Source organism: Typha latifolia, chromosome 5 (genome assembly GCF_019914945.1).
Source record: "Typha latifolia isolate L0001 chromosome 5, TyphaL0001v2, whole genome shotgun sequence".
Lineage (NCBI taxonomy): Eukaryota > Viridiplantae > Streptophyta > Magnoliopsida > Poales > Typhaceae > Typha > Typha latifolia.
The window spans coordinates 3,040,862-3,067,402 of record NC_133090.1 but is presented as its reverse complement, the minus strand read 5'-3'; the positions used below and the strand labels follow the sequence as shown (position 1 = coordinate 3,067,402).

Below are 26,541 nucleotides of genomic sequence, written 5' to 3'. Positions count from 1 at the left end.
TATGTGCAGATGGATGTAAATTGAAGGTATAGAGCTACAATGTGAAAATTTGATGATAATATTACAGTTGCAGGTTGGATTTTAGTAGTTCTATAGCCACATATTCATAAGCAATGAGAATTCGTAACAGAGAGTCCATTTCAGCTTCCCATCCTGGAGGTGTGAATCAGGATTTTGATTCTAGAACCAGTAGCAAGCAGTGACCTCTTCTCAAAACTCAAGGCTTGTTCTCGCGTTTCCGGTGAATCCGTATGGTGAAAGTTTTCCTGAGGAATTGTTCATCTAGGCCTTTGTTGGAGATTTGATCAGATCTAGAGTCCTTGAGGTAGCAATCTGCAATGAGAGCTTTTGTCTTATTAATAGAAACATTGGGCATTCTTCTTCCATCCATTATTGCAGACCAGTCAGAAGATCTCAGCTGGCTAATTTCGTCTACTTGCTTGTCATTTGCCCATGTTGCTTAAAACTTCTTCAGAAACCCTAGAAAGAGCCCAAAGTTCCCGTTACTCATGCCTTATATAAGCATACTCGTGGCACAACTTAGAATGGTTATTCTGTTCTAAATGGGACCATACTAAGCCACCATCGAGCTGATGCAATGCGGGCTTGAGAATTTATAGCAATCACCTATGGAATTAAACAGAATATTATTACATGTATTGCAATCAGCAATTGTACAAACATGAATATTAAAATTATAGAGATTAACATTTGTGACTGCACTTTTGAGGCGATTTCATTAATTTAGGTTTGATTTAGAATCACTTATTTTCTCCAGCTTCCAAGTATAATTGTTGATCTTTGATGTAGTCAATGACTTCATCTGTGGTCAGATATTTTATAGAGAGACCTTTCCTAACGCATTCCCTGAAATTTGAAGACAAGGGATGTGAGCTTCACGTGCAAGATTACAAGGATCAGAGGAACTCCAAATATAAATGTCCGACAGAAACATCCACATCTTACATAGAAAGAGCGCAGCATGGTTTGATTTGCATACCATCGTTTTACATAGCTTAATAAAGCAACCAATCAAGGTTCAAACTTCGGCTATAATAACTACATCAACTTCTCAATTTCCATTCATATGTGGTCTGGTAAACAAGTTAGGATGCTGTAAATGCAGGTAAATTGGATTTCTCCACTAAAACAAAAACAAAATACAATTAAATTAGGCTAATGGAGAGCATAGCTAACATCCTCCTGCATAGCCTAATGAAGCAACCTATAAGGTTCAAGTTTGATCAGTGACAACTCTATAATCTTCTCCAGTGCAAGTACCAAATTTTGTAAATGAGACTATCTTATTGGCCAAGGTACATGCCAAAAGCAAGAGTTTCATTTTAGGCCAGACATATCGAAGTTAATTGCTACTACGTTCGTATAAAACCGACAAAATAATTGTTCAAGGTGATACATCCATTTAATAGAGATGTTTGTAAACTATTTATATAGAACATTCAACTTCATTCACACCATTTCCTGTAATTTTTTTCAACCCTTCGAGAGTAGTGCAGTAAGTACCTAGAGGTAACAGAATCAGCTGATGATTCTTTCAAAATTTGAACCTGAAGCATCTCCACTCAATGGCAGAAGTTTTAAAAAAAATCATACATAACTTGATGTTCCTTGCTTTTCAGCAAGGGTTCTACATATGAGATAAACCATATCACAATTTGTTGCTAAGTCTAGGAACAATGACTGTAGTCCGAGAGTAGGAATTTCCAGTACCAGAATTGTGTTAAGTAGAAATTTCCATACAAAATAGAACCAGTACCTCACTTTTGTTGAACTGATTTCATTGGGCACTATCTCATCTACCGATATAATGTTACTCTGAAATAAGTGGCAAACAAAATGTCAAAGGACACATTTTGGAACTTATAATTAACTATTGGAATGAAGAACCAATCACAACAATCAGAACTTGTCACCTAAAATTGTGTACCTTATTTTCATGCAATATTTGATTACTGGATACTAGTTTCTCAATATCCTTCCCTTCTCTGTGTATACAGACAACACCAAAGTCCTTGCATATAGTTCTAACCTGGAAGGCAATTTGGATCTTTAGTATTTTCTTTTCATGTACCAACAAGTTAATATCTAACTGATTGGACAGTATTCACAACAGACTTTTATATCTTTTTTTGTTTCTATAGATCTACATCACGAAGTGGCAATAAATAGATACCTGATCGGGGATCCAGACTCCAGGGATGCTGAAAGATTCAAGCAGATCAGAACCACATAACAGCATTACTCTGAGTGACTCTACAATAAACAGAGACAATGTTGCAGTTCTCTCAACTGAATAAATAACAGGAATATGGAACTAACATACAAAGATTCATAGTATAAGCAAACCAATGTACTGATAGACTCACCAATAAACTTAATCACCAAGCTTGGTGCATAACTACCAACAGTATCAAATTATCAATTGATAAGTCAGCATTATGTTTATCACCTCACAACTTGAACCATGTCAATTTTTCTTTTTCTGGATAAACTTTTATTTAGCTGAGGATGAGCAGAGTGAATCCACCATGAAGGATAAAATGAAAATAACAATTTTCGAAGAAATCAGTACAAGCATACCAGATTTGTTCACCTACCTTTGCTAATCAAGCCATTCTTACACAAATAATTCTGAATTCTAGTTAAAACAATCAAGCTGCGTTGAAAGCTGCTTTGCCTTGCCTACAATAGAAAAATAATAAAAAAACTGATTAATAGTCAAATGCAATAAAGGTATGAAACTAGCAACTCTTATCATATATGTAGAACGTACTGGAAATCTAGAATAAGAGGCATCAACTAGATTTAAAAGCAACAGGAACAAATCTAACTTTCGACCAAAACTTGGTAGTTTCTCTTTCATTAAGTGGCACTTTTGAAGTATGCCCTAAGAATGTCTGACATAATTTGTTCATCTATTTCCAGGATAATACAGGTTTTTTCCTACTCTGGCATTAAATAGCATAATGTCTCAATCATAAGGAAGTTGGACCTAAAGTAATAACCAGATGAGTTGAAAGTATGACCATCTGTAAGTCATCTTTGGTCCAAGCACAAGACCTCTAGCATTTTCAGCAATGAAAGCTTAAATAACCAACAGTAAGGCATCTTCTGCTATGTGCGTAGGGAAGACAAATGACCAACAGTAAGGTATCCAATCACATAGTGAACAGTAGGACAGAAGTTTTCTTCTTATTAAACTCTTTAAGGAAAAATAACCAAACAAGCTACTTATTTGAAATGATGGCTAAGGATTCTCTCATTCTGCCACGCTTCCTAGTGACGAAGAATTACTGATGAAAAGAACAATCCAACATCTAGGTAAGGTTGAATGTGTTAAGATTAGGGCTTTCAAAAAAGCTTATTGGCTTATGAAACCTGTGAGCTTGGCTCAAGCTCTAAATGAGCTGAGTTGAACTGGATTTTTTAGCTTAAAAATTTAATCGACTGAGCAAAGCTAGAGACAGCTAGCTCAAGCTTGGCTTGGATATGCTCGACATTTAATGCGTGACATGATATTATATATATATAGAGAGAGAGAGAGACAAAAACAGTTGTATAACTTTCTAGTAGCACAACTAGTTAAGGCTGTTCACAATTGGTTAAGGCTAGAATTATTGAGCTCGTCTCAAGCTTGAGATGAAGTTCTATTAGTTTTGAGCTGAGCTGAGGTAAGCCAGCTCGCTCAAGCTCGGCTAGATTACACCTCTACATCAATAACAAGATCTAACAAGAAAATAAGGTCAAACACATCTGAAATAGGAATGTCCATCATTAGGATGTTCCAACATAATCATCAAACTATTTTCTTGTAAAAAATACAGAACTAGCTTGAGAGAGATAAAATTATAAAGCTATTAGATAATATTTTCACTATCAGCTCTCACTGATATCAATTCTCCACAAAATATTGCAAATATATAGAAATAGCTTGAGAGAAATAAAATTATAAAGCTCTTAATTTAATTGGTAATATTTTTACCATCGGATCTCACTGATATCAATTCTCCAGAAAATATTGTCAAAATCCTTTAAAGAAGAAAAAGAAATTGATGACAAAAAGACTGCTGCAGAATCTTTGAGGTTGGTTTGGCAAGTAGAGTCATCTTGCAAGCCAATGTAGCAGAAATAAGTGCTGAAAACATTGCTCGACTTGGAAAATGTGGTTACAAATTAACTAAAACTTGAATTTCTCAAGTCTAAGAAGATACTTAACAGATCTAAATTCTGAAGAATTCTACACAAGTTCACTAGGATGCTTTCAACAGATTAATGTCACACATGTAGACATCCATCTAACATATCTCCCTCCCTCTCTCCTTCCCCTTCTTTTGCTGCCCCTCCCATCACCCATGCTTTCATCCCTCTCCTACATATATCATGACCCAAAAACCTGTATCCAGACTCTCCATAACCTATCACCGCAATTGACACAATTTCTTTGATAAATATTTCTTGTTTATCTATCAGTTTCTCTTTTAGTAACAGTATGTGAAGCACCTCGATAAATTAAAAGATCTGCCTTGAGCTCATGTCACTTGCCATGGCATCTGCCATCAGCCAAGTGCTATGAAACCCTTGACACTATGCACGTGCCACACCCATTTTATAACATTAGCCATACTGCCATAACATAATAGTTCTATTACCAATTAGAAAAAAAAACAAACAAACTTTCAATTGGAAGAGAATTATTCAAAAGCATGTCTTTCATGGATCCTTCGTAGGTATTCCAATATATTTCTTCTATAAAGCTATCAAAAACTGTGAGACTATTATAACTATCTTGAAATGTTTGATTTGGCACAACATACCAGGGCAACATAGAAACTACAAAAGGAGGCTTTCAAAATGTAAAGAGAATAAAATAGCCAAGGAGGACATCCAAATGAAATCAAATGAGAAAACTTTGTACCAATAAACTGAAGAATACAAAATTTGAAGAGAAAAGACTTTTTAATTACCTCCCAAGGATCTACCATCACAAACGAAGAGCTTCTGCAAGCTAGTTCACATAATTGAACTCGATGAATGGCTGGTAAAAGGTCCTAAAAAGATTATATGCTAGATTGAGATTAGATCTGCAACGATGCAAGTTTATAATATGCCATTTCATTCAACATAAAGGCGTCACAAATGTTACAAAACTCTATATTCACCATAGTATATTCTTTTGTAACTACATTCTAGTGACCAGATAGTACATTATGCCCAAAGAATATATGTTCATTCGACATAATAGGAATATATCAAACTGATCATCCTTTTGGTTTGATTCAAATATAAGCAAGCAGTGCTCATTACATGTGCTGGCCTGTGAAGTGGGAACTGCTTGATGAGGGTGACGCATCATGTGGCAACACCATTTCATCATGGCAAGAGAACAGCATAAGCTAATTAACCATCAAAGCCTCCTCTCTATTAGCATGTTAATAAAGAGATGCCAAGTTCGTAGTAAAACAAATACATAGTTTTCAGGACAGAATGTAATCTATTGTACTGATGTCTGACTATAACAAGAATTCAGAGAGCACAGGTCATAAGAAGTAAGGGGCATATTTTAGCAGGATAAAGATTCGGCTGAGATGATAACTAAAGTTAGAGAACAAAAAATCCTATATGTGGATCCCACAGGGCTCCTCTTATTTGAGATTTCATGTTTTACCTAACCAAGATTCTGCAAAAGATAAACATGTAATCCTTTTAGTCTCATTATGACCAAAAGAGAAAATGCCTTTTCTTCTGGTTGGGTAGTTGGCTACCTGGCTCACAAGATATGCATAAACACATATTTCCATGGTTAATTTCAGGTTACATGAAGAATCTATGCAACCAGAAGATGATGTCATCACTAATAAAGCTTGTATTATTACATAACATGCCATTGGCTAAAAAAAGATGACTTGAAATTTAAGAAAATGCATCTTGTTATCCAAATACTCTTAATAGAGTTCTATAGAAGGTTACATACCTTTTTCTTATATGCATCATTCACAGGCGACATATAGCCTCCTAGGACAAAATAACCTTGTGCTTTTAATGCATCTTTTGCCAACTCTAATAAGAAGAAATTTAATGAAAATTTACCATATGGTTCCATAATAGGAAAAAAAATGCATAAAGAGACATATATTTGCTTTGAGCAATATCCAATATATAACTTCAAGAATTTGGTATCCAATAAAAAGGGCGCCGTAATGCCATAGACAGCAAAAGCTGTTGGGAGATGCTAACAGATGTTAATATCAGTATCACATTGTCAATCAATAAACTGAAACTTAATGTTATAATTAAGAAGCACAATTTTGTATAAAATAGGGAAGAAAAATGAGATTATGTGATAAAACCTTATTCACAGGAATTCAAAGTGAAGGATAATTTCAATGGAAACAGACTACATGTACACATTGCATGAGACCTATGAGTAACCTATTACTCTAGGAATCAACATACAGACATAAGATCATCTAAAGACTATGATAGTCCAGAAAGATGTGCTACAATTGTAGCTATTACTGTGATTACTATAGCTATAGAATCAATGTACAGACACGCATGGATTCCTTATGGGATTATCATATTGGAAGAATAGAAAACACAATCATTTATCTTAACTAAGATGTGAACATATGTCTAGTCTAGATTCCCCAGAGGTATCCAGTTTCTTTACCTTATATGACACTTTTCTAAATGTAAAATTGCTCATGTATACCGGGAAGCCAATTAAGTTGTAGATTGGCATGCCAATATGGGTTGCTTATCAGGTTTTGAATGTGCTTGGGAAGGCTCTTTCCCGGTGATGCGTAGTTTTTTGCCTCTGATGTTAGTTGAGCATTTTGTAATCGCAATATATCTTTCCTTCTTAGAAAGAAGTACCCATTCTTACTATCCAGTAGATAGAAGATTCTGTACGACTAAAGTCTAAATAATGACGGTGTCAAGTCATTCTACATATTCTTTAAAAACATAATGTGGTAAAAGAACATACCAAACATGCGCAAGTGCATATATGTTGGAGGATTAAAACTTCCCGTTGATACCAACACAACAAAGTCACGATCCCTGGAATCAGGAAACAAAAACGGACAAATTAAGACTGCTAGTTAGCAAAACAAAAGGAGCAGCAAACATAATTTTTTTTCCCCACGATGATAAACAATTATACATTTTCATATGCACTATATAAATTGCAGGGTCTAATTAGAAAATCCAAGAACTATGCACGAGTACAAAGAGTAATACATGTTCTTGAACTTTTTTCCTTAAAACTACTAAAACTCGCCACAAATCAATATATTATATAGAACTCTACTGACACTATGAAGCAAGGCCTCTCTGTCTAGCAACCGCATCATTTACCAATCATTAGCTATTTCTCTATGTGGCATCATCATCGCCAATATAATTTCTTTTTCTAGCAAATTTTAAGGATAGGATAGTAGCGAACCACCAGCGATGTATACTCCGAGACCCATAGGAGATGAGAATTGCGACTTGTGCAACAAAATTAATCGCACCTGCTTAGGGATTCGAAGGAGCTGGATTCTTGAAGCAACTCAAGGGAAAGCTTATCCATTGGAAGAGCGACATCCGCCTCCGCATCCATGCCTAGATCGTAGAGAGATAATTCGTAAGGAGAGAGGAAGAGAAAAAGACAAGACGCGATGAGATTAGAGATTTGATTGCAAAGGAGATCGACGAAAGTCGGAGAGAGGGAAAGCGAACAAAGATTTGATTTAGCCGCAGCAAATTCCAGCACCTGAGCATGTAGGCGATCGACTATCTCCGAAGAAGTAAATGCACGTGCTTTGCATGTGCCAATCAGAGCGGGCAGTTTATTAATTAAAAGAAGTCTGCGAGGAGTCCGCTATAATAACTCTCGTTCTAGGGTTTCTTACGAGCGAGAAGAGAGCGCCTGACAGAGATGGTAAACGAAGCCCTAATCTTGTGTTCTCGGATGGATTCTTATCTCGCTTCGAAAACCGTAACCCTAATTGCGATCTCGTTGACTCGTGGCAGGGAAAGGGCACAGGAAGCTTTGGGAAGCGGAGGAACAAGACCCACACCCTTTGCGTGAGGTGCGGGCGGAGGAGCTTTCATCTCCAGAAGAGTACCTGCTCTTCCTGCGGCTACCCTGCTGCTCGTATCCGCAAGTGTAAGTTGGATTTATCCGTCCTCTCGATCTCCTTCCTCGTTGTTTACATCTTTTCAAGCTTCAATCTTTTGGTCAAGTAAAAGTTGTTTGATTTGGTTCTTTTGCTACTTTTGGATAAAGCTATTAACTTTGTGGTCTAACAGTCAAGTATGATGGAATTGAATACCTGAACATTTGATTATGTATCATTTTGGTGGGTAGATTTACTTTTCTTGTGTATTTGGCAATGATATCGTCTCGTGGATTTAGATCCTGTGTTATTTTGCTAGGGCAATTAAGTTGCAGTGTTTTGGATTGATTTCGTTAGAAGACTCTGGTTGTTGGGTATAGTTTACTAAAATAAAAAAGGAAGGAGAGATCTTTTGTTTGCACATGAAAATGAAAAATTCAGAAACCTTGAAATCATCATCTTCTAATGCATGAAGTTAGTCAAGGTGTCATACCAATGCATGCGTTCAGAGATTGATTTTAGCAAGCCCATACATGTATAATGATAAGAATGATTGTTTGCTACTCCATGAAATTTATGAAATGGCAACTCCATGATTATTCCTTCCTTTTGAGTATGAAACTATTCCATGAATTTGCATCAGTTAAAGTTCTGTAAACTAATTGACTTCTCCATAGGGCAAGCACAGTGTCTGTGTTGTTCCATCTTCTTTCCTTTCTGCATCTAGTTGATCTAGTTCAACTTGTTCATGTTCTATATGCTTGTTCTACTATATATTGTAAATTGTACAGGAATGTGTAACATTGAGCCGAATGCATTTTATGACACAATATCATCTGCTGTCAGTTCTTCTGGTTGATATTTGTTATCTTAGCTTCCTACAGTGGTTTATATGTATAACTTTATGGGCATCCTCTTACCGTATTTAAATTATGAAACAGATAACTGGAGTGTGAAGGCCATTAGGAGGAAGACTACTGGCACTGGAAGGATGAGGTATCTTCGTCATGTGCCTCGAAGATTCAAGAGCAACTTCAGAGAAGGTATTGTTTATTTCTTTGTCCAGTAAGTGTGTCTAAGGATTAAAACATGTTTAGTCCTTCATGACAAGTTCATGTTTTATTGTTATATCAACAGTGCTCAACATTAATTGTTATTAGCATTTCTGTGTTGATTTATTGCTATTTTATTTGCCAAGGAATTTTCCAGCTATTAGATTTTGTTAGCCAGCTTCTTTTTTTTTATTTGGACCAGAGAAATGCCATGCCAATGTTTATCAGAATCAACTATCAGTTATTAGTGTTGATTTTTCTCATTCTATTCATGCGTAGGAAAATCCTGGAATTGAGAAAGTGTGATATTGACTTCTGATCACCTTCCTCAATTTTGCTCTCTTTCAGGAACTGAGGCTGCTCCGAGGAAAAGAGCTGCTGCTGCTTCAAGTTGAGCTTGTTTCATGAATCAAGAATATGCTTTGGTTTATTGTCTAGGTTTTGTCTTGCTAAGTTAGGTGGAAGAAGCGCAAATTTTGTTTTGTTATTGGTCAAGTTCAATGCAACTTTTGAGTATTATTTATCCAACAGATTATGAAAGATTCCAATGCAGAACTATAACCCTCCCTGTTATTTGACAATGCATTGTATTCTCAAGTGTGCTGGGCAAAAATGTTTCATTTGCTTGGTTGAGTCGTGCGGGTTAGTATATGAGGGGGCCTCCCTTGCATTTAACATGACCATACTATCTTCTCCGGTTTATGTCTGTCCGAGCCTTAAAGCGTGCTATTGGCTATCTGATGCTGACATTGGTTTTATCCCAGATCAGTACGCCTGCACCTTGGGGTGTAATCTAGCCGAGCTTGAGAAAATAATTTCGAGCCTAGATTTGTAGTCAAGCTAAGCTCAAGCTTAGATTTGTAATCAATCTAAGCTTGAGGTAAGCTTAAATTTAAACGAGTTAAATGAGTTGATCAATAAGTAATTTTAAGTTTTAATCAACTCAAGTTAAATTTTAAGTCCGACCAAGTTTAAATTAAATTGAGTTTAATTTAGAGTTGAATCAAATTTAAAATAAAACATATTTTAAAATTATAAATATTATAAAAATAGATATATCTATGTATTTAGAAAATAGATGATAAAATTAGAATTCAGAATTTAACACTACAAGGTCAGAATACAAAACAATCAATTTAAATAAATTTAGAAATAATAAAAGTATAGTATAATATAGAAAGCATTAAATACATTATATTATCACGAGTCTCATGATCAATCTTGGCTCAAAATTATTTTCGAGCTTATTTGAAGATTAAGCTTGGGTTAGCTTATTTTCAAGCCGAGCTTGATCGAGTGGCTTTAACTGAGTGGCTTTAACATTTTGAAGGTCTCGTTATAGAATTTACCTTTTCAATGTACATGATTGAATGTTACATAGCTCACCAATGTTGTCGGTCGCATTTTTTTTTTTTTAATCTCTGCATCAGAGCCCAAAAACTACACAAGAATTGTATCTGGTATGTGTAGAGAGTGAACACCACGAGGAGGGATTTTATTTAAAAATTTCTGTAAAATGGAATATAATGGCAACATCTTCAGAATTTTGCACATCATAGATGAAAACAGCATGCAGCATGATATCTGGGCTGCTGGAATATACATCTTTCTGCTGTAATCCCCATACACTAGCTTATTCAGATATAATTTGACACAAATATCTCAATTGGGTACTGTACATGAATCAAGCTATAGATAGGCCAAAGCATCAATGCCAAGAAAAATGTGGTTTAGAAGACAAGGACTTCTCCAGAAGTATTCTTGGAGCAAATCCACAGGTGCAAACTGCAGCTCCGTGTGGATGAAGGCAAGCTAAGTATAAGGGTCCAAAAATGGCAGGTGGATGCATAAAATCTATGGAATCCATACTGCATTTCCCCGGAATGCTAGCTTAACCTCTTCATGATTCCTCACTTAGTGCAGACTGGAGGAAGCTTTTTATTACTGCTGCTATGATTTTCTGCTGGAGGTTTTGATCTTCTGAGAGGACTTTCAGCTCTAGCATGCTTGTGAGAGGTCTTTCTTAGGTATTGGGAATTTCGATTAGTGCTCTTCTTTTGTGATTGTTGATTTGCGCTCTGTTTCATTTGTTGCACATTTTTCTCCTCAAGTTGTAGATTCTGGTTTCCAATTAGATCATCATTGTCTGTAGCATTCAATCTGTCAGCTCCAGCCATATGAAAATGAAAGTGCAGGGAGAAAAACATAACAAAACTAAGGCTCGCGGTTGGCAGCTTTCAGTCAAGGAAAAGCAACAATACTGGCAATATTAATACATTTAACATTATGATCAATTTAACATGACTAGGTAGGTTTTCCATCAATGCATCTATAGAACTTAATTCTATATTTGAAAGTTTTAACATTTTATGAGATGAAAGAGCACCTGGACTTGACAACACAGCTCGAGGCCGTGAAACCAAGCTAGATCTGTTGTTGGTTCTGTTGTCTTCACCGACCCTGGAAGTGCTTCCTGCAATAGAAAATTTTGAGGATTATGTGGCTGACATCCCTTTCGAAGTGTAAAAGCTACTGTAGCATTGTTTATTTGGCATACTATTTAACCATCCCTCTTGAAGTGTAACAGACACTTTAGCATTTTCATTTGGTACACTATCAAACCTTTAGATGGAGATGTAAGACATAATGGCGAACTCTTAGTAAAGGACTTGGAATCTTTTGCGTATGTCAAAGGCGGATGATTCTCAGAATTTCTATCTTTCGCAAATTTTGAAACAGGACAACTTTTAGAACTCCTTCCTGAAAGATAAAAAGGTAGCGGCGAGGTTAGATCGAACGCTTATAAGATCATTTAGTGATACTTGATTAAAGATCCATGAATTAGCACTGTGTTCTTATGGAAATATGAACGATCAAGTTGTCTTGCAATGAAAAAAAAAATGCCTACTACTTCTACTTCTCAAATTTAAGCATGTAGTTCTTTAACGAAAAACAAGATCTAGATGGAGCTTAAGCAGAATCATTTGAAATAAAGAAGAAGCAACCTTAATTTTTTCATAGAAGAAAGAATTTAAATCTCTGACTCCAACTTTACAATTCTACAACATTCATTACCTCAAAACCAGACACAAGGAGCCTTAGGTATCCACATGGATTCATAAAACCTCGCTATACGGTAGAACATCCAGATTCCCATGCATTGAGCCAACACAAAAAGTAGAGAAAAGCAAAACTCTCCTTAGGTTGGCTAATCTATTAGCAATTTGATTAACCTGCCTATAACAATGGGAGAGAGAAGAAATTTGTAGAATTCTTACAAGGCAAAATGTCCACAAACAGATGTCTCCAGTGTCAAGGGTAATTAGACTTTTGTAACAACACATTGATTAAGAGTTGCTAATCTGACTTGATGACGAAGTTTGATAACTTGTGCTCGTATGCTGAGTAGGGTCCATCTCAAAGTTTCAGCTTCAGCAATGAAAGGTTTTTCATTCTCTAATCCAGTATTATACTATTTTGTGTTCAACTTTATATACCATAGAAATGTATTATGTAACTCTCTTGCAAGCATATTTTTTTGATATAAATTTTAATTCGGCAAGAGAATTTATCACTGTTTTGAAAAGCAGTAATGGCGGCCGCCATGGCAGGGCGGCGCACCAGCCGCCTCGCAAAGTAGCAATGAAGCCTGCCAAAAGCAGGCAGCCCGCATTGGAGCTCGGGAAGGGCCACTTTGGCACCTAGTGGCCCGCCTTGTTGGTAGACACAGGTCGGGTCGATAGACATGGGTCGGGTCGAGTTCTGGCTAACTTAAGAAAAAAATATTATGATCAGTCTCCTCTCTCACTCAATCCTCCTATTCTGCCCTAAATCCATCTCCCTCGATCCTCCTCTCTCGAGCGGCAACGCTAGCAAGCGACGGCAAGCCCTTACCGCAGCGGCAAGACGAGCGACAGCGTCGGCAAGCCCTTGCCGCAATGGCAGCACGAGCGGCAACAACAACATCTGTAAGCCCTTGCCGCAGGGGCAACGGCAGCACTAGCGGCAATGGCAACACGAGCGGCAACGACAACATCTGTAAGCCCTTGCCGCAGGGGCAACGGCAGCACTAGCGGCAATGGCAACACGAGCAGCAGCGGCAGCGACATGAACAGCAGCAGCAGAAGGCCTTCTCTCCCTCTCCAATGACATTGAGCATCGAGATGCAGATCTCTCGCTCTTTCAACTTCTCTCTTTTTCAAGCTTTTTTTTTCCTATGTTTCTAAGTTTACCCCTACTACAAACAGATACAAATTGGCATTTGAGAGTAGTACTGAAGGGTAGTATGGGGATTTTTTAATTTTCTAGTTTTCTAGAATCTCAGTAATCGTTAAAGGAGAAAAAAAATATTAGTTATAATTCTAAATTTTTAACTACTTGCAATCTTAGTATCAATTTTTATCTATATTAAAAATTATTACATGTTCATATATAATTATTTTTTATTTTTTATTAAAATACTACACCACCTTAGCGCCTATCTTCCACCTAGGTGCTAGAAGGTGGGGGTGACCACCCGCAATCCGCAACCGCTTTTTAATACATTGGAACTTATAAAGTTGAATCAACCAAAAAAAAAATCCTGGAAATAGCTGGAATTATCATTATCTTGTTTTAGATCAACGAAGTGAAAATTCATAAAACTGAATTGACTTAAGAGGCTCCTCTAAGTATTCTTTTATGTGAACAAAGTGAAATTCATAAAAGTGGTCAACAGAAATATTTCCTCAATGTCATTATATCATGCTCTAGGTGAATATATAGAACTTGTAAAAGGTGTGTTGGTCCAATCCTCTCCATGGCATAGAAACACAAACATCAAGACTTGATTTATTGCAATAAAAAGGTAACACTGAAGAAAAGTCACTAAAATAAGGGACATCTCATAAAAATCTGAAAGGCTATAAATAAAATTCAAAATCATGCTAAAGATTGCTGCACTTCAAGTCAAAGAAATTTATTTACCACTGTTAGTTGGAGTTCTTGTGGATGAATGGCCTTCTAAAGAAAGAGATTCAGTGACTCTTATTAGAAACGATGTTTCCTCTTCATGTAATGTAACTGTGTCTTCATGTTCTCTCACCTTTACTTGAGGATACACTATCAAGAATCAAATAAGTAACTTGAAATATCAGTTTCAGTATATCAGCATAGGAGCGTTGAATTACAAAATAAAGCTATGTTGCCTTTTGATAGGTGAAGATTATAAACTGAAGCCACAAAGAATCAAATAATATTGTTCTTTTACACCAGGCAGAAGCAACTCAAATATGTCTACCCAATGTGTTGGATGGTTGCGCATGAAACATACCAAACAACTTGATTAACTAAGTACCTAATTCATAAACTAGAACCAATTGAAATGTTGAGAAAACACTTTTCATATCTAAGATCAAATTCTTTTTTAAAAAGAAGAAGAAATACTGATAAAGGAATAGCTGTCATAAACAAAATAAGAACAGTGTAATAGTAAATTCATGGAGTACAACTCCTGGTTAACTTTTTGGATTGGGAGAAAGTTGCTCCAACATTCAGATGAAAGACTTTCTGATAGCACATCTTAAGTTATATCATCTCATGTTATGCAATGATTATGCGGTTGAAAATGCAGATATATTTAATGAAAGAGCCCAGCAAATTGGAAACTTAGAAGCTCCAAACCTTGACTCTTTCAAACAAACAAAGGGCAAGAATCCATCTTCTCAAAAGCACAAATGATTGTATGAATGTCACAGGACCTGATATGTTTATGAGCCAGCAAGCATAGTGCATGACTTCTCTATCAACAGTTTTCTTATATAACGACCTTTTATGACAACTATGTTTTAACAAATTGTGTAAATAAATTTTGTTCATACTCTCCGTAGAGAATAATCTCCAGAAAAGCTACAATACCGTGCCTTTATATGCTGCCGTAAATGGCAAATACATGTCGAATTAAGGGATATCAAGCTTTACTTTGTAAAGTCACTTTCTTGCATAATCTAATCTTAGACATACATGGTGGAGTTAAAAATTTGTTCTTCTTATATTACGGCCCTGGGCTTCAGGAAACAAATCAAGATTTCAGCAAAGCAAATTTTGTTTTTATTTATTTTTTTCTTTTGAGAGAAAGAGAGAGAAAGATAGCAACTTATCATGCAAAATTCGCGACGAGTGTAAATGACAAAAAATTCATCCATTAAAATTCTATCCAAAGAAATGCCCTTTTTTTTCATACAGCTAATAGAGCTTGTTTCCTCATCAAATACGAGTTAAATACCTCCAAAACTCTTATAAACCAAAAGTCTTTTTTACTTTTTCACCAAATATGAGGTAAAATATCTCCAAAACTCGAAGAGGGGATGTTACATGACATGCTCTTAAACTTCTCATACTTCAAACTACCAGAAAAGAACCGATCGCCAGAAAGATAGAGCCAACTATTACTAACTTGTCTCCAAATCGTACTTCCATGGATCCTCCCATACTCAATCCACATCTAACTATCATGCTTTTCCATCCTCAAAAATAACAAATACCCACATAACAAAACAGACCCACAACCGAATTTGCGGACAAACGAAAAAAGGAACAAAAAAGAAGAAGATGATTCAGACTTACTGTTCGGATCGATTTCGGAGCTCTTAGAACCTCCTCTATTTCACGGACTGTGCGCATGTCCTCGTTCAAAGTCAAATTGTATGGAGGAGAAGAAGAGGCAAAGCAGCGGAAGGAAGCTGGTGATGGCATGAAGAGTCCAACCAAAGCGAGAGGCCCACCAAAGTGGGGAAGAATCGAATCATTGAGGTTTTGTTTTCTCCCCTTCCTTTCGCCTCAACACGAAGGGAAATGGTCTTCCCTCCGCCTTCTCTTTTTCTTTTCTTTTTTCTTTCTTCCTTCCTTTAGATGAAGCTTAATGCTTCTAGCAAGGGAAAAGAGGAACAAACGGATAGTTTTCAAAATTTTAAAGCAAATGATAACCAATGGCGATGGCAAGGCATTGACGGTATTTGGTATATAATTTGATAATAATAAAATTTAAAGCAGAAACTAATTGGTGGAGTGAGACATAAGACGGTTTGCATCCCATAATATGGGAAATTATTATAAAAATCAGAGGTTATTTGCAGGGAAAAAAAAAAGCTTAGATTTTAAATAATAGTAAATTTAAGCTCTTGAAATTAAATATATTTATCTTTTATTCTAAATACACATCTTTTTATACTAAAATATATATAATTAATACAACATACAAATATGCACAATAACTTAATTTTTACTATTTTAAAAAAAAATTTGATTCAAATGCTCCAAAATAAATTATTTAAAAGTTTTCACACTGTATCCCTACAGCGCTTTCTCGTTCTTTCTCTATTCCATCTCAGTCATTCCGTAGTCCTTATCTGACCAAGTAGCTCGGACACCAGACCTCTTGTGCCCGCACCCCGCCCATTCTATCTCGCCCTCAATGAAATGGCTCTCTGAAGCCCGTTTCCATTGGCACCTTCACATATGTATGGCTTTCACTCAAGGGGGAGTAAATTAAACTAAGTGTTATTATATCATCCACTCATGCCCCCACGAATAGTTCTTATTCTTATTCGCCATGTCAACACATCACATTGACCGACGACGACTTTTACCCTCCAAAACCCACCTGACGAATAGCTAGCTGGCAATCATTATTTCTCATTCCAAAGTTGTTATCATGCCCATTGTTACTAATTATTGTCGATATATTGTTATCATGATCACTATCGTTGCCCTACTAAACTATGCGAAAATTACCGACTAATAAAAAAACCTTTGATTTTTATATTTTAGAATTTAACACTGTCATTGTGATCTGCAGACGAATAAATATATATATATATATGGTTTTCAAGCTGCATATATCTAAATGCAGTATATCCACAAATAAAACATATATGATCACTAAGTGATACAAACGCTTAAGTAGCTAGCAAGCTATATTAATATTCTGCAACCATTATTCATAACTTGGATAACTAGCTTCAATCAACAGCGGCCATGTACTTTCCTCGTTTTCACCTTAACCTTCAACCCGTTCTTCATCGCTAGAAGAACCGACAACTTCGGCTCCACGACGTGCCCCTCCACCATCTCCACCTCAAAGTTGTAGACCAAGGCGGCCGCCGCGATCTTTACCATCGTCAATGCGGTGTCTTTCCCTACGCACATCCTTGGCCCGGTGCTGAACACCGAAAACTTATAGGTTGCCTCGTGCCGCACCGTGCCGCCCTCCGTTATCCACCGCTCCGGTTTAAACTCATTGCAGTCCTTCCCCCACACCTTCTCCATCCTTCCCATCGCATATACGGAAGCAATTATCAGCGCCCCAGGCTGCACTCTGTGCCCACTCGGCAGCTCGTCGGAATACTTTGCAGTCCTATGGTTGAATGGGACCGGCGGAAATAACCGAAGGCTCTCGTAGATGGCAGCCGATAAGTAGACAAGCTTGTTGAGGTCCTTCACGTCGAAGCTAACAAGCTGATCATCATTTAAAGCATCAGTCGATGGAGCGATTGCTCGGAGCTCATCTAGGATCTTTGCTTCCACGTCTCGATGCTTCGTTAGCATATAGATGAACCATGTGAGGCTGCTGGCGGATGTGTCCCTGCCTGCGACGATATTATTTATTACTGTGTCGCGGAGGAACGTGTCGTAGTCCGACGTCATCTTCGCCTCCATGGGATCCTCAATATATGACGATAACAAATCAAAGGTGGGGGAGGGTTCTTTATTATACTCTTTTCTTTTTATCTCTTCTTTCTTCTTTGATATCTGTTGGTAAATGAATTCGTCAAGGACTTGCCAAGCGGCAGCAAACTTCTTCTCCTTCCCCACTCTCAGCCACCTCAGCAGCTTCCACCATTTCATGGGAAGAAAGTGACGGTAGAGTAGCCCCTCGGTGACGTCATCCGTCGCCGCAGCAAATGCTATCGTCGGTAACCCCAGCGAGAGGCAATTCGTGTCGACGCCAAAGAGGGAAACGCAAGACACGTCGAAGGTATACCTCAGGAATACGTCTTGCAGGTCAACGGCCTTCCCCGTCGACGCCGCGTGGTTCAACAAGGGTAGGAGCCCCTCCTCGACTTTCTTGCGGGCGGAGGCGGCCAGAAAGACCCGGAAATTATTAGAGCTAATGAGCGTGTGGGCACGCCGCCGCTGATGCAGCCAGGAATCGTCGTTGGCGGTGATAAGGCCGTTGCCGAGGATATCAAATATGTCGGTGATCTTTGAGCCCTTGACATAGTTTTGCCTGTTCAGGCTAAAGATGTGGTTCGTGTTCACCGGATCGGCAGTGAAGAAGATGTTCATGCCGGAGAGCCAGGGACCCTTGAATTCGCAGTTGCCGTCGTTGTTGGCAGCGAGGTTGGTGGTCCAGTGGTGGAGGTGTGGCGTGTTCGCGACTAAGCCGGGGAGCATGCCGAGAAAGGGCCAGTTCACCGGATTTACGCTTCGCTTGGTCACACGGTGGAAGAGGACCAAAATGAGAAGCAATGGAGCCATGAGTGAGATGAACATTGCAAGGTAGGTGTTTGGTAGAGTGGAAATTGGTAGGGGAAGTAAACCATTAAGTGAAGGCATTGTAAGGTGTCTTGGGAGGGGAGTAATATTGTTTAGAGTGAAATATTATATGCGCTAGCTTGCCATTTATACTTGTAGTTAGGTGGCGGGGCATGCATGCATATTGCATGAGATGCTCCGATTTGACACGTGTACACCCTCCCTCTAGAAGTTCCTATTGTACATGTATTAATGACAGCAGTACGAGCTAATTAGATTGAAGATATATTCAGTAAAGCATCCTATCATCAAATACACTGCTACTTTATAGTAAGCTTCACCCAAGTGATTCTCACTTGTCGCATCCACAGTATTGAGGACTTGTCAACAGCCAACCACGCTATCGATCCACAATATTTTCAGCACTTCCCTAATATATCATCCCTCAACCACATCATAATGACATGATATTTATCTAAATGTTTACTACTTTTCCGAACAAATTCTTGATCTTCTTTTTTGGGTGGAGGCGAGACTGGAAAGTGGTAGTGAGGGTAAACCACAAGTAGTGTTGGTATTATAAGGTGTCGTGAGAGTACTGGAGTAATATTGTTTGGAGTGAATTGTATGTGCTAGCTTGCAACACACACACACACACACACATATATATATATATATATTTGGGAGGCATGCATATTGCATGAGGGGCTCCAATTTTACACCTGAACCCATCTAGAAGTTCCTATTTACATGTAATACATTGTTCATTTTATTCGGGAAAATGAACCCTGCGTAGTTTATCTGCTGTGGCTTTGTAACATCTGAACATTTTGTAGAGGTAATATGAATTACAGGTTACTGTGTTTAAGTTTCTAATGAAACAGGAGCTAAGGCCTGATTTATTCAAAACGAAAAAAAAAAAAAAATACATTGTTCATTTTGAGATCTACGATTCTACGTATTAGTCATTGAGGCCATAAAGTGTGACCCATATAGTATAAGAATTAATAAACCTTACGCTTGGTGGAGCCGAAGGCGACGATAACACTTCATACGAAGAATGGGTTAGATGTTTAAGGTAAGCAGATGGTGGAGGGGTGACTGCGCTTGATTTAGCTTAGAAAAAATTACGTTTCACACCCTGCATTTTAATAATATTTATGAGAAGCTCCAAATATTTGCAAACTTAAACGTGTTCTTATTTTAAATTCTCTTTCCTCAAATACCTAAAAGTGATATAAAAAAGTTTAATAATAGCAATTGAGTATATAATTCGTACTAACTTAGTCGTCAACAAAATATGAAAATGATAAAAACATATTACAAAAAGCGTAAGATTAAATGGATAAAAAATAAAGTTAAAATGACTATTGTTATTGCCCAATAATAGTAGTAAGGGCGACAACGTTGGTGCGTCCGCACGCATGAGAAAAGAGATATGAGGCTGCTTGAAAGGAAAAAAAGAAGAGTAAAAAGATGGTAAGTGAAAAATTAGAACTCAGACTTTTAATTAGATATTTTATTATTTATTTATTTTTTCAATTTTTTATTGAATGATAATTTTTATGTGTGTGCCATACCTGGGCTGAAAAGTAAAATTATTCTTCTTATGATCGTTTATTTTATTTGTTTAAGAAGAGTAGATATCCCTACTCTTTTTGTTTATTGCCATATATTAATGATGATACTTTCATACGAAGCACTTTCTTATTTCCAAATAAATATTTAAATGTAGATATAATAAAGTATTAATATATGGCAATAAACAAAATCAATTCAAGCTCGATCGAATCGAGAGCTCTGAATAAATTGTATTTAAATTAATTTTAAGCCTCCTGATAGAATTAAGCTTAATTTTTTTTTAAAAAATAAAATCTAATTTTGAGTTGTAGCCTAGCTTGAACATATATGTGTCAATCAATAAGCAATTTCTAGTCTCAATTATGCTTGACAAGCTTAAGATCTAATTAAATCTTGACGTCTTGATCTAAAGGTTAATATTAGTTTTAAATATATATGTATTATATAATATTAAATATTGTATTAATATTTTACAGTCTTATCGAGCGGAATTTAATCAAGCCGGCTCATGTTAAAGCTTGGCTTGAAATTTAATTTGAAGCTTGTTATGCATTCAAGCTTAAATCCGCTAAATTTTGAGTTGAAATTGATCGAGCCGAATTCGAGCCGGCTCAGTTAATTTTGACAGCTCCAGAGAGAAGAGTGTTGTGGAAGGTACGGGCCGGGCTTTTAGCCATCGGTAGACCAACCCAATATAAATAAATCCTGGCCCAAATCTAAGTTCTAATCCTGGGGCAAAATACCAACCACCATTTGCTCGCCGTCTCGAGTCTTAATTTTGTCTAAGCCCTCGTCGAGAACGCGATGTCTTCTTCTTCGCTAAGCCGAAGGGGTCGTAGCGGCGACGGCGATGGCAACGGCGAAGGCTTCTTGGCCTCGATCTCTAGCTCTCCGATCGTCGTGCGAGGGAAGGAGGCGGCTGGAGATGCGGTAACGGCGGCGAAGAAGCTTCTTCGGAGCACCGGCAAGGCGGCGTGGATAGCCGGCACGACCTTCCTCGTCCTCGTTGTCCCACTCATCATCGAGATGGATCGCGAGCAGCAGCTCAACGAGCTAGAGTTGCAGCAGGCCTCCCTTCTCGGCACGCCGCCCCCACCCCCGCCGCCGCCCAAGTGAGATCACGTTAGCTCTCTCCCTCCCAACTTAGTTCGGATTTTGGGGTTATGTTTTGGATGGGAGATCTGATCTTGGATAGAAAGTTTCTCATTTTCATATCAAATGTACTTTGTTTGAATTGTGATGTCTCAGTTTCCAATGAAGTAAGGATGTTACGTTTTCCTTCTTCAGTGAAATAATGCTTTAGTTTTCAACTTCCTTATGGATTGATTGATCCGTGGAGTATTACTTGCAAGTTAGATTAAGTTCTTCGTGGCAGAGATTTAGCAGTAGTAAGAACTTGAATTTGATTAGATTTTGTTTCTTTGAGCAATAAGATTTGGTCCATTCTGCTCATAATTGTTGTTCCATGAAGAAATTAGTGGTAGCAAGACAGCATCTGTGATCCACTTAAGATGTGTGCTCCTCATCTTGTCTTCCTTAATATACTCCACTATTTTGATTGTTATGAGTGCATCCTCTGGTATATATGTTGCTTAGTGACCATATATGATTGCTTTTGGATATTGTATTTAGCTTATCGGTTTCTTTTGTCTATAAATTCTTGTAATTTATGGTAATGCCACTAGAGGATCTATCTCCTAATTATGGCTACCTCTATGTTGGCATGAACAGAAGGATGATCCTTCATTGTTTCAGCCTGTTCTATTCGATTCTGCTCTTGTTTCCCCACCTATTTTAGAAATTTCTTTCCTCTAGCTTCCCTTGGTTTCTATGTAGATTCATCTATAGAGTTCTTTCACAAATCTCATAGTGGCTTTAAAACTACCCTCTTAGTATTACTTATCTATAATTTGGTCTCCATGGCAATCTTCAACAAAATAACCTCCTTGACCAGCAAATTGAGGTACTTTGACTTGTTGAATGTTCTCCTGTCACATCTTTCATAGATAAAAACTTAGAATGTAAAGAATTTGGCATTATGCTTAACAGATAAAACCTTCCATGATGGGTAATCATGGAAGTATTCTAGTTCTCTAGATTGTTTAGGCGGCATATAAAATTTGCCGGTCCTTTCTTCAGGGTTGAATCATAAGCCAATTGATTATGTCACTGACTTGCTTAAACATCTATAATCACTTTATAGATATTTGATCTACTTGTGGATCGTAAAGAACCATTGACTTTTACTGGTTCTTTCTAACTAATGACAACTGCAGAGCCCTGGATTACAATCTGTAGATTTTGATGATATCAATCTATTTACTTTGGAGATCTTTGGAACATGAACATTCATATGCAGCTTTTGATATCAATACTCAAAAAAATTTCCTATGATTAGCATGACATATTTAGCAGTACTAGTCTTGTTTTGGCTTAATGATTACAGTTTCCACTCCACAACTACTGCATTTTATATCCAATCACATGTCAACATTTTTCTACATGAACATTATCACTTCTGCTATGTTATAAGAATTCAGGAAGAAATCCGTTCATACACACATTTTTGTGCATAGGCAGACATATACGTGCACACACACACACATGTATATGTGTGTATATATGTATATATGCCTACCTATGTATGTACTGGCATGTGCGTGACTATGTATCAGTACTCTTTGTATTCTTGGTCAGCTATTGCTGCATCTTTTCCCTTCTTTACACCATTAAATGTCTGTATTATAGTTTCATAGACGTCCAGTCTTCCGTAACCTCCTGTTGTGGACATCTGTGCACTTAGGTGGTATCCTTCGGTATTCAACCCAAAATACTTTTCTATCTCTACAGAATGTGTCTAAGCCTGCAACCTTTATCTTACGTGCAAGATTCATGTCTTCAAAACTCCAAAGCCAGAGTGGCCAATTAAGATATGCTTGGAGCAAGTAAATTAGGTTATTAGTCAAGTAGATTAAGATGGTTTTTCAGACATGATTGCCATCAGTAGATATCTGAAACTATTGGTGTGCATGGAAAAAACCAATACCTACGTCGTGAGTCTTATCATTGACCAAATTAGTGAGCTAAAGATTCTTAGAAGTCAGTTTTTTCCATTGCATTTTTGGCTTAATTTTGCAGGTATTTGTTTATGAAAATCTTTCAGTTAAGTTTGCTTCAGTTAGCATTAAAAAAAAGTTATTTTCTCAATTAAAAAAGTTTTTATCACAGTCTATGGATTTGGGTTTATGTAGATATTTTTTTTTTTTTCAGTCAAGAGTGTATATTCTGTGAAAAGACGGTGATAATTTAGGAGTGTATATGCTGTGAAAAAACGGTGGTGATAATTTAGGAGGGTGTAATTATCCCTTAAAGTTATCAATATGAGTACAGAGGAGCTGTACTACGAGGACAGACGATCATTCTTCGAAATCTATTCTCGAACTTAAAAATTCTGTAAGAAACTTCTGTGACCTGACAGGATAACACTAAAAAAATAAAACCTATTGGCATGCTCTTATTTATATAGCAGTTACACCATTTGAAGCTCTCACTCACGGCCACCGCAGAAGCACCACCTCTGCCTCTCCTCACCGCCTCGCCTTTTCTTCCTCTTCCTCCTCCCCTGCGACCGCTCCACCCCGCCCATCTCTGGCGACAGCTCCGTCTTCCACTTCTCCAGCTTGTTCTCTAGCTCCTTCCTTTCCTTCCTCTCCATTGATCTGGTCCTCTCCAGCGGCCCAGAGCGGTCCAGAATCCCGGGCTCCAAACTTTCATCCACCTTCTCCCATGTCATAGATTTGGGCCTCTTCATGAGGTCCTTCAAGGCAAATGCGGCCGAAGGGCTAATGCCATAGTAGAGTGGCATGCTATGGGAGTAGGAATCAAGCAGGGCCAGGGCCACGTTAAGTATGCCCTGCGGCCGGAGGGAGCGAGGTCGCCGCACCTGGAGTGCGACCACCCGTCGGCTGCCAGCATTGGCAGGAGAAGGGCCAAGAGAGGCGCTTAAAAGGATACGTGCAATGCCAAGGATAGGGTCCTTGCGGGGGTTGAGGCAGCTCCGGGTGGCATAGATAGTGACGGTGACGGCGGAGGTATCGGACCGGAGAAAGGCATTGTCGATGCGAAACACAAACTTGTCGTTCCAGGTAGGGTCAGTGCGACCGACACGATCAACCTGGGTGTAGAGCTTCTCGCCGGGATGAACCCATGCAGCCGCATAGGCGTTGACGGACTGTGACCATTTCTTGAGGTCCTGGGCGGAGATGATGGTAATCTCCAAGAGGTGGGAGGGGATGAGCAGCGCAGGGTGGTGGCCGTTGCGACCACTGCCCCGCGAAGCCATTGGGTTCTGACTTCCGAGGAAGTGGAGGAGAGAGAAGAAAAATAGTAGATGTGATTTGAGATAAAGAGAAGGGCAAATAATTGGGTGGTAAAGATGTCGATTGCGAGGTTTAAGGAAAGATTAACAACCGAAGAGAGCATAATTTTACGGTTACGATAGGTAAGTAAGCAATGCCAGACGAGGTACTGACTATGTTTAGCTGTACTTTTGGGTGGAGGGCATTAAGAGTTGGTACGTTGGCTTCTCATTTTGGGATGGGATGTCAATTACATTGGAAATCTGGCTGTATCCAAACTAGCAAAGAATCTCAGGAATAAATGATCTCCTTAATTTGCTAACCTTACTTTTCTTGTGCATAGAAACGTTTTGGAAACTTGAACTTTTCTAAAGCTGCCAAATTTGACAATCTGTCTATGAGCAATGCTTCTCTTTTTTTGTTCTGAAAATGGGCAATGCTAGTTGGGCTATTAATTCTTTGAAAATAAAGAGTAATCCTATGCTTACAGGCACTTCATAGACACTTCAGAAACACCTTTTGTCTCCTCATCCCATTAATAATATTTATGTACCAAAATAACTATTTGAAGAAAAAATTTAAAATTTTCATACAACTAGACAAAAAAATTCTTGTTTCCTCCCTCCTTACACCTCTCTCTCCTTCTCCCTCCAGCGTTCATCTTCTTCTTCCCACAAATCTAACCCCATAAAGATCTCACCTTCACACATTTTCCTTCTCCAATGGTGCACCTCTCTTTTCATCTGTCCAAATTAACTTCATGCGTTGTTCCTTTATAGTTCTAGGCAATGTATTCCTCTAATAGCATGGTTGGACTTCAAATAAAAGTAGAGTAGTTAAGGTGTAGAGATTGACAACCTCTGCTATTAAACCAAGAAGAAATGGGTGAATTTCCACAGCAATAGGGTGGGAGAAATAAACAAGGAAAAAAAAAAGGGTGAGAGAGATAGAAGAAGGGATATTTATGTAATTTTAGTACTGATCCTGTCTCCATTTTACCAGGGTAAAAGAGTAGTTGGCTTATTTTTGTCAACGTGGTTACAAGTTTCAATTTAATCATAGATGTTTTTTTTTTATTAAAGGCCCATAGGCAAGTAATTTCATTAACTCCAATCACTTAGTTAATTTGACATAGCCCCCACTAACACTAAGAAACAAACATCAAAGTCAATGGGTGAATAAGATAAAAAATGAAGCCACATCCATATCACAGGACGAGGAGGGTGGGAAGGAAGATCACGGCTGAGGAGGAGGGGAGAGGGATTCAATGGGTGGAAGAGGAGAACAAAAAGGGAGGAGTGGTGAAACCGGGGGAAGGCAAGAACACCACGATGACGAGAAGGAGAAGGACGATGTCATGGAAATAGAGGAGTAGAGTAAAAAAATAAAAGATCGAGAGAGAGAGAGAGAGAGAGAGAGAGAGAGAGAGAGAAAAAAAGAGAGATAAACCCTAGTTGTGGAATCTCTCAAGAACAGTTGGTGTTGCTACCAGTTAGAATCTTTCAGAAACCGTTTAGAACTGCAGATTAGTTATATAGCCGTTTATTAAATAATAAGTGATAAGCAAAGTTAAATATAAGGTAAATTTCAAATTAACTACATATTGTTAATGCCTAAAATTAAACAAAACCCCTAAACTTTCAAATTTTTTTTATCACCCAGCTCCTATCTAGTTTAAATTAATGTAAAATTATTAACATTTTCATCTAAACTTAATAGAGAAAATATAAATTACCATAATGCTTCTATTTTATTAAGAGACCAAAGTTATATGAATGAAAATTTAAAAGTTGTATTTTACCCTAAAATATATCACAAAAGCTAGCAACTTAAAAGAGCCTAGAAATTTCCAATCCATAGAGCAACCAATATTAGCACTTGTGTTGAAAAGAAAACATCAACAATGGGGAG

The 26,541-nt window shown here is 37.7% G+C and overlaps 4 protein-coding genes across 4 annotated transcripts; 1 reads left to right on the top strand and 3 right to left on the bottom strand.

Annotated features, from left to right (window-relative positions):
- Positions 1–606: 606 nt before the first annotated feature.
- On the bottom strand, positions 607–7,672 carry LOC140788266 (nicotinamide/nicotinic acid mononucleotide adenylyltransferase). Its single transcript, XM_073137449.1, has 9 exons — positions 7,539–7,672; positions 7,010–7,083; positions 5,993–6,078; positions 4,986–5,069; positions 2,619–2,703; positions 2,195–2,274; positions 1,949–2,050; positions 1,778–1,836; positions 607–867 (listed from the first exon to the last, which is right to left on the bottom strand). Exons 1-9 carry the CDS (start codon positions 7,625–7,627, stop codon positions 762–764), a joined length of 765 nt encoding a protein of 254 aa, XP_072993550.1. The 5' UTR covers positions 7,628–7,672; the 3' UTR covers positions 607–761.
- A 6-nt stretch (positions 7,673–7,678) lies between these two features.
- LOC140788267 (large ribosomal subunit protein eL37x) lies at positions 7,679–9,811 on the top strand. The gene is made up of 4 exons (XM_073137450.1): positions 7,679–7,948; positions 8,041–8,176; positions 9,068–9,169; positions 9,527–9,811. The coding sequence occupies exons 1-4, from the start codon at positions 7,946–7,948 to the stop codon at positions 9,571–9,573; spliced, it is 288 nt and encodes a 95-aa protein (XP_072993551.1). The 5' UTR covers positions 7,679–7,945; the 3' UTR covers positions 9,574–9,811.
- Positions 9,812–10,643: 832 nt separating this feature from the next.
- On the bottom strand, positions 10,644–16,131 carry LOC140788020 (uncharacterized). The gene is made up of 5 exons (XM_073137101.1): positions 15,782–16,131; positions 14,144–14,278; positions 11,801–11,938; positions 11,565–11,651; positions 10,644–11,324 (listed from the first exon to the last, which is right to left on the bottom strand). Coding segments are annotated over exons 1-5 (597 nt in total). The 5' UTR covers positions 15,783–16,131; the 3' UTR covers positions 10,644–11,088.
- Positions 16,132–17,179: 1,048 nt separating this feature from the next.
- LOC140788435 (noroxomaritidine synthase-like) lies at positions 17,180–18,772 on the bottom strand. The gene has a single exon (XM_073137681.1). The coding sequence runs from the start codon at positions 18,770–18,772 to the stop codon at positions 17,180–17,182; it is 1,593 nt and encodes a 530-aa protein (XP_072993782.1).
- Between the last annotated feature and the right edge of the window lie 7,769 nt (positions 18,773–26,541).

What these genes read in the sequence shown, in the direction of transcription:
- LOC140788266 (XM_073137449.1), bottom strand. Translation starts at nt 7,627, where the DNA reads ATGGATGCGGAGGCGGATGTCGCTCTTCCAATGGATAAGCTTTCCCTT. An exon ending in TATGCACTTGCGCATGTTTG is followed by an intron (nt 6,079 to 7,009) that starts GTATGTTCTTTT and finishes TCTTCTTATTAG; the next exon opens with AGTTGGCAAAAGATGCATTA. An exon ending in AAATATTGCATGAAAATAAG is followed by an intron (nt 1,837 to 1,948) that starts GTACACAATTTT and finishes CACTTATTTCAG; the next exon opens with AGTAACATTATATCGGTAGA.
- LOC140788267 (XM_073137450.1), top strand. An exon ending in TGCTGCTCGTATCCGCAAGT is followed by an intron (nt 8,177 to 9,067) that starts GTAAGTTGGATT and finishes ATTATGAAACAG; the next exon opens with ATAACTGGAGTGTGAAGGCC. An exon ending in CAAGAGCAACTTCAGAGAAG is followed by an intron (nt 9,170 to 9,526) that starts GTATTGTTTATT and finishes GCTCTCTTTCAG; the next exon opens with GAACTGAGGCTGCTCCGAGG.
- LOC140788020 (XM_073137101.1), bottom strand. An exon ending in TCTTACATCTCCATCTAAAG is followed by an intron (nt 11,652 to 11,800) that starts GTTTGATAGTGT and finishes TTTCTATTGCAG; the next exon opens with GAAGCACTTCCAGGGTCGGT. An exon ending in AGCTGTGTTGTCAAGTCCAG is followed by an intron (nt 11,325 to 11,564) that starts GTGCTCTTTCAT and finishes TGAATGCTACAG; the next exon opens with ACAATGATGATCTAATTGGA.
- LOC140788435 (XM_073137681.1), bottom strand. Translation starts at nt 18,772, where the DNA reads ATGCCTTCACTTAATGGTTTACTTCCCCTACCAATTTCCACTCTACCA.